Source organism: Coptis chinensis, chromosome 2 (genome assembly GCF_015680905.1).
Source record: "Coptis chinensis isolate HL-2020 chromosome 2, ASM1568090v1, whole genome shotgun sequence".
Lineage (NCBI taxonomy): Eukaryota > Viridiplantae > Streptophyta > Magnoliopsida > Ranunculales > Ranunculaceae > Coptis > Coptis chinensis.
Window position 1 is genome coordinate 40849132 of NC_141457.1, and position 13939 is coordinate 40863070.

Consider the following 13939-nt stretch of genomic DNA (forward strand, 5'->3'; position numbering starts at 1 on the left):
CTGCTAGCTTATTCGTCGATAAACGAGTAGACCTATTTTGATTGGACAGCCTCGAGGAACATCTGAATACCAAAGGCAACTAGCAGATTACCAACGCCTCATAACTAACCTCAAACCTAGTGAAGTAACCCAGATGGATGGGAATCATTCTAACTAGTAAGCTTAATTCGTTCTAACTAGTAAGCTTAATGCTAGAAAATTCATGAAGAAAAGTTAGCAACTTAGTATATAATGGAACTGGAAAGTTAATCAATTTTTTTTAAGCAATCCTCCATGGACTTTGTCCTATATAAATCCATTACACGAAGATATTCCTAAACTTCACAGGCTTCAAGGTGATGACGATCTGAGTGTAAACAGCTAATCCTGTGATTGTTGTCAGGAAAATGACAAAACTACCCCTTCATTTGATGACCATTCTAACAAATCAGCCATCTTACAACAAAAGGGCAAACTTGCATATAAAAAATAAATTTCTCTTCCCTCCAGACGACAACCACTCTCACCCCTAGGGCTTCCATCTCCCCTCTAATATCTTCACGTCACTGCACAACCAACTCTCACCACAACCATGAGTAAATTGGATTTCATTCATAAGTGTAAAAAAACATCCAAACTCTTTGCTGTTTTCTATTTGACAACCACAACCGTAGTATTTCATCCCTTCCTTTGAGGTACATCATCATTGTAAATTGTGATACAAATTTAACAAGCAGTTGGCTATAAGTCAAAGTAACGATAGAGCTTCTGAGACGACAACCACTCTCACCCCTAGGGCTTCCATCTCCCCTCTAATATCTTCACGTCACTGCACAACCAACTCTCACCACAACCATGAGTAAATTGGATTTCATTCATAAGTGTAAAAAAACATCCAAACTCTTTGCTGTTTTCTATTTGACAACCACAACCGTAGTATTTCATCCCTTCCTTTGAGGTACATCATCATTGTAAATTGTGATACAAATTTAACAAGCAGTTGGCTATAAGTCAAAGTAACGATAGAGCTTCTGAGATTATTATCTCTATCACCAGATGAATTCATACCCCAAGATATACACCAGTTATCTTAACTCTTAAATAATGATGTGCAGTTTTTCCTACAAACGGAAAATGTAGCGAATGGAACATAATTTCTATTAATTGAACAGACGAGTAACTAATTGCACAAGAGGTGATTCTGTACCCATACAATTTTAAATGGGTAATAAACAAGATAACTTAAACTTGAGGAGTAAAAACTGAAAATAGGATACAGAAAACCTGAAATTGCACATTCTCACTTGAAAACTGCCCTAAGGTATTTTATACTGTGTATTGTTTAAATATACCTTAATCCAGTCATATGGAGTTGTCTAGATATTAGATATTGGGCCAAGGAATAAATCAATCCTAAAAGCCCCAATATCTGAACTTTAATCACATCTGTTATTATGACAGGTGGGAGATTAAGGGGCATTGTAAGCAATGATGTCGAGTCCGTCTGTTTTGACTGACTCCAGACAAATCGATTGAAAAGGATGTGGCTTGGAAAAGTAAGGATGAGGAGTGCAGCATTCTTGACTGCAAAAAACCAGTCTGGCCCTCCAATCTCCAGACCCCACCCAGCATTTCCATGCCACACCTCTTCCCATATTCTGTACATGGCGGTCAAGACCAAGTAGACAGAGATGACAAGTGTCACTGGGAAATACCTTTGTCTGTCTTTGAATCCAGAGACAAAGTCAGAGTCCTGATTAAGTAGCAGAAGGATTGGTGCCAGGAGGAATACTGAGCGGTTGGAGCCTCCAGTGAGCTTGACATTCAAGATCATGCAAATGATAAAGCACGCCCCTGTAGCAACATTGCCAATGAAGGGCATCCAAGCACCTTCCGCAGCTAACCTCTTTATGGTGAAGGTCGGCACAGTTGAGACCCGACGCTGTTGCATAAATCTCATTTTTGGAGGAAAGTTTGCAGAATTGCTGCGGCCTGATCTATTTGGTGTCAGACCCCTATCTACTAACTTCTCACGCAACAATGAGGCCAGCTCAAACTTAATCTCTAGTGCAATAAGCATGAAGATTGCAGCATATAAGCCTAATAGAGAGGTTCTTGCACCCTCGATTGTCAATATTGTTAAGAGCTTGTTGTCTTCTTCTAGAGCTTCTCCAACTATGCCTTCTCCAAGGACGTTTCTGCCTCTCAATTGGCCTTCCAGTAAGTATGTCACTGGGAAGAGAGACACAAGTAAACCAAACACCCAAGGAAGGAACTTTATGCTTGAGGCTGATGGGAAATGGGTGAAAACTACAAAGATCGACGTGCAGACCACTATTACGACAATGAAGGCCTGCAGGATTGTAGCCTGTAGGAAGTATTCAACAGAGATGTATATGCCCAATGAACACCCAACTCCAAGTGCATAGAAAGTTCTCATCTCAACCATATATTTGACTGGGATAATGGAGGTAACTGCAGCCAGAGTGAGCAGGATTGCCACAATAAGTAGCCACGATGGCCAAGTAGGCTTTGACGCCACAAAGCCATAGATGGAGATGTCATCAGCAGACTGATGAGCTGCCCTGATAAGGTCTGAATGGAAAGCCCAAGATAATTGAATGGGTGGCTGCAGGAGAATAAATAGCAGACCCATTGCCACGACCAGTACTAGGCACCTCTTCGCAGACTGCACAAAAACAAGGAAAAGAGCTTATATTTAGAATAACTTACAGTACCTATAAACTATCATCAAATTATATAACAAGCAACCAAGATGCTTTTCATCAAAAAATCATAATTTTTGCAAGCTGAAATTTTGTGGAAAGCATCAAACCAAATATCTCTAGCAGAATTATCACCTGGTAACATCAATAGAACGGTTTGTCCATGTCATTCTAGTATACACACACATATAAACTGATTACATAACCCTATAAACTGAACAGACATTTTAACATTCCCCACGTTGGATATTACAATCATCAACAAAGCAGAACTTATTTGACATTCGTTGAAAGCTTTTGTTTTTTAAAGGGCCCAAAAATTAAAATGGTCAAATGAAAATAACTAAAGATATCATATAGTGGTACCTGGACATGAGAGAAGTGAAGAGCAACTATGGGTATGCAAGCCAATCCCGACAAAATAATAAAGAACCCCAAAAGTAAGCCATCTGATGGAGGCTTTCCATACCACCACTGTAGAACCTCAAAAACTGTTTCTCTGCAGAACCAGGTCGACAATGTGATCACAGCAGCATGTGTATACCCCTGCCAAGCTTTCATTTTTGAAGCTGTTTTGGCCCTGTCCCTGCAAAATCAGTAACATGATAAGAAAGATAACCATAAAAAATTAAACATGATAAGGAAAATAACCATAAGGACAAAATAATAAACATAAATGGCTAGCTTATATCATTACTTGTAAAGCAGCAATGGAGGAGAGATGGCCAATAGAAGGACAGCTGACACCCATACAACAGACTTTGAGGTAATAAACAGCATAGAAAGCTTTGAAGAATATAGACAAGTCAAAATCCAAAATGTCTTTGGTCCAATACAACAATCTACAACCAGCTTCCTTGCCAATGCCAGACCCACAAATGTTGTAGTGACAACCATGTAGCTAGGATACATCACATCATCATCCATCCCAAAATAGTATATGTTGGAATAATTGAAAAACTGATTCTCTATGTGACACAGCAGCAACGCATGACTGACAAGACCAATCTCCGTCAAAAAACGGAATTTGCGTGGAAAAAGAGCTAAACCAGGAACAGCCATAGCCAAGATTACATTTGCAACAACAAGCTTAGAGAAGGATTTCAAAGACATTCCGGCCAACCAAATGTTGAGATCCCAAAAGTTATGCAGAACAAACCACACAACCATCAAGCTTGCAAGCAGGACAAAAGCAAAGTATGATGGCAAGCTCTTCTTCGTGAAAAAACGGGCAAGATAGAAGCCACAGATTAAAGGAAGTGGTAGGAACTGCAAAATAAAGATATAAACAACTTTGATGTTACTCCCAGATGCTCCTTAAGATACAGTTCAAAATATATCATAGGCATATAACTCGTACTTGCAGTAAGACCAACCAAGGCAACTACAGTATTAATGTTATTCAAAAGCATGACAAGGAGACTCATAATATACAGACGAGGATTTTTTTTAATATCATATACATCTTACTCAAAATTCAATAGAAGAGCATACTCTCACGCATAAAGGATGCTTTAATAGAGGTATTACAAAATTCAGAACAAGCTTTTTTATTTTATTTTTGAGAAAACCTACATTCTAAGTAGTACGTACAGTGTCAACATATTAATTAGCTTAAAATTTTAAAAACTCCAAGGTTGACCCTGTAGCCCCATGTAAGGAAATGTTAAAATACCATGAATCTAGTCAGTCTAATGGTCCCCACCCTTTGGTCAAACATTAAAAAAATGGCAGTAGTCAAATCTTTCTTCTTTGAACATGGAGTTATGACATTTCACTGTGATCATACAAAGTTTCCCAATGTGAAATTCAGGGTAATCCTTATCTGGAAGGTTTTTTTTTTTTTTGAAAAAAACATCAGGAAAATGCCACACAACAAAGCAAGTATAAAAAAAAGTGGGGTTGCAAAGAGGCCAAGCCCTCCACATTATCTATTGCATGGGTACAGCTTGGACATGGCATTTTTTGTTTAAAGAATGGGGTTTCCGACACTGGTGCGGCTTCCATTTTGACATACCCATGCAACAGAAGTGGAACAAAATTGGACAAGCTACTTTCAAGCAGGTAATTCCAAAGCCAGGTACTACTTCCAACCAAAGTAGAACGGCTTCTGATACTCTCTTTGTTCCTTTGTTGCTTAGCCAGTAGTATGGGTACCATCTTCTCTAAGCACAATATCCAACAAGTACGGTAGGGCCTCCCACAGCCCTTCTGATAAAAACCTGCAGTACCTTCATCTCATTCATCATAAGCCATTAGGTACTCCATTTATTAGGATAGAAGAGTCGGTGACCAGGATGCCTGTCTTGTTCTATCTTCTCTAATTATCCAAAATGTCCATCTTCTTAGCCACAATCAAGAATGTCCAATTTACTGGTGAAAACTTCCACAAGATCACTATCCAGACCATTCTATCATTTCTGTATTGATTCAATCATTCAAGACGCTCATCAGTCATCAATCACCAACACCAATCAAGGCTATGATGTACCCTACCACTCAACTTGGCATAATTCATCACAACCTTTGACACAAACACTTAAGATCCCATTAAAGCTAATAGGCTTAAGTTTGCAACTGAAGTCCCTGACAGGGTTACACAACCATAATTTCTCAACAGCTTTCGCCCCTTGCCAATATTTGCTTTCTAATTAAAACTCATATTTATGCCAAGATTCTCAGGGGCTAGCTTAAGTTCTATCATTCCCATTCAAGAATGGCAATATATTTCAGGTCAAATTCCTCGAATTTGAAAGATTTACAATTTGATCGGGATGTTCTATCTTCTCTACTTATTCTCAATGTCCATCTTCTTAACTGCAAACAGGGAAGTCCAATTTACTGGTGAAAACTTCTACAAGATCACTATTGAGACCATTTTATTATTTCCGGATTTGATTCAATCATTCAAGATGCTCATCAGTCTCACCAACATTGCAGCACCAATCAAGGCTACGCCTCCCACAAAGAACTTCCTTGGATCAGTTATGTCCCCTAGCACTCATCTTGACCTAATTCATCATAACCTTTGACACAATCATTTAAGATCCCATTAATGCTAATATGGTTAAGTTTGTGACTGAAATCCCTGACAGGGTTACGCATCCATAATTAACAGCTTTGCCCCTTGCCAATATTTGCTTTTTAAATAAAGCTCATATTTATGCCAAGATGCTCAGGGGTTTGCTTCAGTTCTATCAGTTCCAAGACCCATTCAAGAATGCCAACAATTCTCAAGTCAACTTCCTCGAATTAACAAGACTTAGAATCTGTTACTGCTATTGTTTTTCCCAAAGACTTGTTTCTTCCCTCCAAGATTCTTTGGTAAATGGACTGTAATTAAACCCATAGTTGCAGCTCAAACAATTGGCAAGCACTGACTATATGCTGGACTCTATTCCTTTGGTGGGATACTAGAGACACAGACGATTTTATTCAATCGCCAACAAAGGGAGCCTCTGTACTAGGTCTCACTTTGTGCTTTCTCTCAAACTCGTATCCCTAGAACCATTCTAATTTTCTTAGTTGAATTATTTAGGGTTCCAAAGTTTGTTAGAACACTTTATATCTCATCAAAACAATTTATGCTTTACCTATCTTATACAATAAATCAACACTACAACACTTTACTACTCTATCAGTAATTTCAGATAATATATTTACTACAAACATCTGGAGCAATGATATGGAGTTGTTTTTGCATCAGTCTGGTTAAAAAGTAATCTGGGACAATGATAGGAGTCCATTTCTCTTCACCACTCGTATTGTAGGACATCTCATTATGCTATTCTTTCTATTGGATAAATACTTATACATGTATAAGATAAATACTTTACCAATCTAATAGAAAACAAATTCCCTCTACAACACTTAAACACTATACCTCACTATACCTGTAATTACTCAAATATTTACTGCCAACATCTGGAACATTAAACTTTAGATCTCATACGAAGCTACATATTTGGTATACTAAACCCATGTAAATACCCTAGGTTTGGGCAAATGGATAACAAATATAATCCTAATCAACATTACATGTATAGTCATGCAATTTGTTCTTTAACTGATAATACAAAGCATAAGTATCAATATTTTTTAAATGGTCTATAGAATCTAGATGGACAACTTGGCAAACAACTCAAATCCTCATAAAAATTAGCATTCATCTGTTAAACGAATTCAACTAACCATATAAAATGATCTTATGTACTAATATATGGGGGCAAAATGTGAAATATGTAACAATTCAATACAAATTAGAAAGTAATTGAAGTTGAAACGGAAAAAAGTAGGGGGAAATCATATCCATACCATTATGGGGAATCCAATGACAATAGCTCCAGCTCCACTAACAAGAACAGACATAGCTGTAAAAGCTATCGAGCTAAAAGCATCACCAATCAAACCAACAGCATAAGCACCAAATGCCAACGCCCCTCCAAGCATAGTAACAGTCACAAGAACATAATTCAAAGGCGACGGCACTTGTATATACCTCCCAAACGAATGGAAAACAACTCTAATCTCCAAACAAATCACAACAACAACCAACGCAACTGCTCCATTCACAACCCTTATACTCCTTATATCTCTCTCACTCTTCGTAATCCACCACAACGCCCCTCTCGTCGAAGCATATAGTTGAAATAAAAATGGTACAAAAAATAACAAAAACAAATCACTCACATTCCCCAACAAAACATTATAATGCGACGCAACATGAAACGATAATGGAAAAAACATCAAACTCAAACTATGAACGCAACTCTCTAACGGCCCCAATATCATATTCTCTTCCGGAATCTCCCCACCATGAAACCCGACCTCACCTCTACTCTTAAAACTCGACACTCTCGGTACAGAAAACAACCAATAATTCACACACCCAAAAACCATTAAATAATACCCAGCATTATTCATCCCGACCGCAGACACAACTCCCCAAGTAAAAATCCCCGTAGCAGTCAATGGAACACAAGCAAACAAAACCCGTTCCAACGCAACAACAATACTAGGATTCTCAATCTGTATCCACTTAAACTGTAGAGAAGCCCAAACACCAATCAAGAAAGTACACTTGGCACAAAACAATAAAGCGATAACACCCAATGGAATAGAGTTAAAAACAGTAGTTAAATTCGATGTGAAGAAAAAAGCGAACTGAGAAATGAGTAAGGAAAACCAAATAGTGAAAAAGGAAGGTTGTTTTAGATTTAATGAGTCTAATATATATGACGTCATTAAACCTAGGGTTAGGGTTATAATGACAGGTGTCCCACCTAGATCTAGGAGGAAAATTGCACATGGGATTAGTGCAAGAAGGAGACGAGTGTTGTGGAGAAATGGAGATGGGTTATTATTATTGAGTCTTGGGTTTTTTGAGGAAGGGTAGTTTGGGGATGGGTTTTGTGAATCTGGGGAGAAAGTGGGGAAAGTGGGTGTTGACGAGAAGGGACGGTGGGGACGGTGGATTTGGATTTCTGGTGGCATCATTTTTTTTTTTTTGGGTTTTCTTGATTTGAGAATTTGGGAGAGGAGAAATGAGGTGGGTACTAGAAAGGAGTTAACGAGTCGGGACTAGTGACGTTTGTACATGATTGGATGAGGGGATTATTTTATGGGATTTTGCAAGTTGGGAATTTTGTTAATAGGGAGGTCCTGACATGAAGAGAAAGGTTTTGCTGTTTCGAGCAAGAAGGAAGTGAGGGACGGGAGCTGGGGAATGAGCTTCGTTGTTGAATGAATGGTGGGCTGTGGCCTGTGGGTTTAGGGGGATGGACAGATCCATGGATAAAGGCCTGACTCCATTTTTTTTTCCGGTAATTAGTCATTCGTTCATAGTCACTTCTCTACACTATCTCTGCACTATATGATAGCCGGGTTTTGAAGAACCACTCTCCACTATCGAGTAGGCAAATTGAAATCTCTATATTTTTTCAATTTATAAATACCTCTCTCACAAAAATTAGAAAACCCCCCATTTTATTAATAATTTAGAAGAACCTTCCTAACGTAACTTAAATTATATAATTATTCCCCATGTTTCTCCCTAAATTTAGAACAAGCTCTCTTTTATTAATAATTTAGATAAAAAAAACTCTCTAATATCACTTAAATAACATAATTATCCATTATATTAAATTAGATGTGCCTCCCCTATGTAATTACAATTAGAATCCAAAAAAACCATGCTAATTATCGATCTCGAATGATGGGTTTCAAAACTTCAGGAAAAAAAAAACCTCAATACGTAGCACGGTTTGCATACTTGTACAATATGATAGCCGAGTATTTAGGAGGCACACTTCTCAACCGAACATTGTATTTCTAATATCTCTATTTTAAGATTTTAGAACCACCTCCTTTAATTACTCTAATTAGCTCTCTCTTTTTTAAATATTTTACAAAAAACTCCCTCACTTTATTGAAATTAGAAATAGCTTCATATTATTTAAAATAATTTAGAAAACCTCATTCATTCACAACACTAAAATTATATTCAACCCCTCCTAATGTTTTTATATTATTTTTTAGATTAGAACTAGAATTCAAAAATTCGTAGTATCCAAGAGCTGTTAGAGCGACAGGTTTAAAGACTTGAAAAAACACCGATGCGTAGCATGGTTTGCATACTTGTATGATATGATAACCGGGTATTTAGAACCCCTCTCCACTTTCGAGTAGGCAATTTGTAATCTCTTTTTATATTATTTTTTAGATTAGAACTAGAATTAAAAAATTCATACTATCCAAGAGATGTTAGAGCGACAAGTTTAAAGACTTGAAAAAATACCGATGCGTAGCATAGTTTGCACACTTGTATGATATGATAGCCGGGTATTTAGAACCCCTCTCCACTGTCGAGTAGGCAATTTGTAATCTCCATAGTTGCTTAATTTCGAAACACCTCCCTCACAAAAATTACCCGTATTTATTAATAATTTAGAAAAACCTCTCTAATATCACTTAAATTATATAATTATCTCCAATTTCCCTCACTAATATTAGAACAAGTTCTCTTTTATTAATAATATATGATAGCCGGGTATTTAGGAACCCCTCTCCACTGTCGAGTAGGCAATTTGTAATCTCTATAGTTGCTTAATTTCGAAACACCTCCCTCACAAAAAATAGAACAAACCCCCTATTTATTAATAATTTAGAAAAACCTCTTTAATATCACTTAAATTATATAATTATCCCCAATTTCCCTCGCTAATATTAGAACAAACTCTCTTTTATTAATAATTTAGAAAAACCTTTCTAATATCACTTAAATAACATAATTATTCTCTATTAAAAAAATAGATGAGCCTTTTCGACATAATTATAATTAAAATCCAAAAAAATCATATTAACTATCGAACTTGAGGGACGGGCTTCAAGACTTTAAGACTTTACAAAAAAAAAAAAAAAAACCAATGCGCAGCATGGTTTGCATACTTGTATACTTAATAGTTAATCATTAGATATATATTATAGCTATACCTTCTTCGCTCTATTTTTTGAGCCTTCACAGAGTCTACAATATTTGCTAAACACTTGGGCTAATTCTAAAAAATATATGAGACTTTTAAAGAAAAATCTAACAAATAAGAAATTGACACTAAAAAAAATCAGACAAATAAGGGATTGACAGCTTCTTTGTTGAACATTTATTATCTTTTTCTTGGATCAATTTAGCTTCTAGATTTATGACTCATTGTTTGGTCTTGGTGTGGAACCGAATGACCAAGACATTGATAGAGCAACCAAATTTAGTACATATCCATGAACACTACAATAGGGGTTGTATAAGAAATTTGTATTTTGTGTTAGATTTACCTTACAATTTTGATAGGCTCATTTTGGGCCCAAGCTAGATGTATAGATGGGTTGCTATTGAGTTGACTCCAAATCCAACCCATCACACGGAAGTTTTAACCATCCACCTAAGTTTTATCTCAGCTTTGGATGTAATTTGAGCTAAAGGCCTAAAAGCCAAAATAAAGCTTGATTTCATCCAACATAGTATGAAGCACATGAATATAACACTTAAACATAGGTTGGTAACTTGATATAGATCGAGAGAAATCAATAACAAAATCCGTCAACCCAAAACAACCAAGTGATAAAGCCTATGTACGTAAACTATGCAAGCTTTGAGGGGCTTCAACCACTTGGTGGATGGTTATACTTAATAGTTAATTGATTTATAGTTGTACCGTCTTGGCTCTATTTTTTAGAGCCTTCACAGAGACTCCAATATTTTCACAACACTTAAACTAATTACAAAATTTAGGAAAAATCTTGCGTTGTCTCAAATTAGAAAGGAAAGCTTCTCCCTATTACCGAGTTTTCTTTAACCTCACCAAGAGAAGTCAATATACTTCTATCATTATTTTCCTTATTACCAAGTTCTCTTAAACCTCACTAAGAGGAGTCAATATACTTCCATCATTATTCAATATCAAAAAAGTAAAAATAAATAAATAAACAAAATTTAGCAAGTTTGGTTAAGATATCAGATCAGATCATATACAGCTAGAGCTTCTTCATGTGTTTGTGTCTTTGGACACTACGTCAAAAGAGAGAATTTATGACAGGCATGACGCCCCACAATAGGACGACTTCTAACTGTCTAAATATAAACCACAACTAATTTCTTGTATTAAACAGTTGTTAAAAGTCGGTTCATATTCGTCGGTCTTCGTCTGTCTACTTCCTCCTTTTAACACATTGTTGAGACTTCTCCTTTGAGCACCTAGAAACCATTTCCCACCAAAAAAATTGACGAATTTTATGTTTCTCCCTCAAATTTCACAGCTTACCCAAATACTATTATCTCATCACGCTATTTTTTTTCTCACTTATTTGTTTCTGCAAAGGCATGTACTTTCTCTCTCTTAGATTTTTATTTATTTCTGTTCACTGAAATTGATACTGAAAATTCGTTTTGTAGATGGGGTCGCTTAATCCAGGAATTTAAGGTTTAAGGTTGAAGGGGTATACGAAATTTAAACACTCTCAGTTAAATCGAGGTGATTTTCTTATGGGGTTTACTAGTTTGTTCTTCACTTTTTGAGTTTCCATTTTGTGCAAAGTATTCGTATGTTGTTCAATGGCTTGATTACGCTGAATTATATCCTTCGAACCAAAACGATGGCATCTGTTCAGTCCTTCAAAGCCCAAAGATAATACATAGTTTTTTTTTTTTTTCGATAAAGAACTAAATAAGTTGATACTTAGTTGAAATATAGAATATATATATGCATAGAACTCATGTCTAATTGTCTAAACCTGAACAATAATGCACCTTAACCCATGAAACAATTTTTTCTAGGTAATTTGCTTCATAGTTAAAGAATGAGATTATTAAAAAATGTAGGTGTAACAAAATATGTATAGGCGCGGTAAGATCTATGATGGTTCTAGAGAAACATATGCCTTGTTTCATTGTATGTGCATCTCAATAACCATCACAGATCCGGCGGTTTTAGCTTCTAATGTTATTTTGGCTGGTCTGCCTGAGTCCCTGACTTGAATGAGAACTCTGTACCACAAATTTTCCCTCATAAACAGACCGACGATATAGGCATATATCCAATATGCATGAAATGCTCATTCAAGATCCACTATACAAGCAGTTGGGCAGACTTGCCTAATGCGGTTAAAAAGGATAGGTATATAACCATGATCTTACAAACTGGTCAAATGCAGTCCAAGCAAATCAATAGCAAGACCAATCCCAAACTATCCAAATTGGTGGTGCAGATACTGTTATAGAACTTATTTTTCAGTTTAACAAGTTTGGGAGATGTTTTTATTTGATAGGTTATTCTCCCGCTGGAATTTTTCTTCAAGGAAAGGGTGAATCTTTCTTACTGCTTCTCCAAGGCAAGGTATAAATGGTTTAACTATATTTATACTTTACTTATAATAGATGATGATGATTTGGTAAAGGTTGCTACTTTTTTATGTGGTACTTGAAGAAAATGTTATTAAGTGATGATAGAAGTAGATGTAACTTGGAATATATTATTTGGTCTAGGTTGTTGTATTCATTTGTTTATATTGTCTCCATTGAGATGAGCTAGCTTTATGGGGTGATAATTAATGGTTCATTGTCAAGCTGGATTTTGATATTTCATCATGTATAACAATGATTTTTGTGTTTATTACTTGGTCCTTGTTGTTTCTAATTGCGTGGCATGGTGATGGTTTCTCCCTTCACGAGTGTTTATGTTATATAAGAGTTTTCTAATGCCCTCTTTATATCATGACTTTTTATAATTTTTTCGATAAGGCTCTTTATGTCATGGCATTAGTGGTTGCATTGGGACTATCTTATTACTATAATAAAACTCACATATATTTGGAACTTGGAAAATTGGTGTGTCAACACCATAAGCGTTATATGCATAGTGTAACGATACTAATGTTGGGCCTTGTGACTAGCCATGTGCATTTCAGCTTCTTTGTCCTTTGCTCAAAATAGTAACAAGAATTCTCTATCTAAGAACCGGTTTTTGCATGACTCAACTAGCCTGATTTAGAATATATATCTACAGATTTTAGTTTGAGTTGGATTAGTTTATTTCAAACTTTATATTTTCAAGTAACTTGGTTTCTTGTTTGTAAATGATATGACTTCTTTGACATTAATTGGTCTTGGCCATAGAGAATAAGGAAGTTGCTATTAACATGAAATCACCAAGTGTCCTACATATATATATTGTTTGCATTATATTGTTACTGTAATTGTTCCAATCTTGAGCAAACCATTTAGACTTGATACACTACACCATAACAGGCTATTTGCAATGGCAAAAAAGCGTTGCGAATAATTTTTGCAACTGCTTAAATATGGCGTGGGTAAAGTGTTGGAAATTTTTGCAACGGTTAATAAGCGTTGCAAATATAAATTTCCAACGCTTTTTAAGCGTTGCAATAATGATTTGCAACACTTTGTATAACTATTTTGTACACAAATTTAAAATATTTGCAATGCTTTTTAAGCGTTGGTAATTTATAAAAATATTACCAACGGTTCTTAACCGTTGCAAAGTTGTTAGTTAATTTAAAAAAAAAATTAATTTAAAAGTCGTTTGTAACGGTTATGAACCGTTGCTGATGGGTTGCTGATAAAAAAAAAATAATTTCTCATATTTTGTAACGGTTATGAACCGTTGCTGATGGGTTGTTGGGGTGCTAAGTGTGTTAGGAGGCATAAAAGAATTTGAGTACCACTT

At 36.0% G+C, this 13939-nt stretch overlaps 1 protein-coding gene across 1 annotated transcript; it reads right to left on the reverse strand.

Annotated features, from left to right (window-relative positions):
• Nucleotides 1-1114: 1114 nt before the first annotated feature.
• On the reverse strand, nucleotides 1115-8405 carry NEF1 (no exine formation 1). Its single transcript, XM_086588746.1, has 4 exons — nucleotides 7020-8405; nucleotides 3403-3974; nucleotides 3072-3291; nucleotides 1115-2668 (listed from the first exon to the last, which is right to left on the reverse strand). The coding sequence occupies exons 1-4, from the start codon at nucleotides 8199-8201 to the stop codon at nucleotides 1322-1324; spliced, it is 3321 nt and encodes a 1106-aa protein (XP_086444872.1). The 5' UTR covers nucleotides 8202-8405; the 3' UTR covers nucleotides 1115-1321.
• Nucleotides 8406-13939: the final 5534 nt, after the last annotated feature.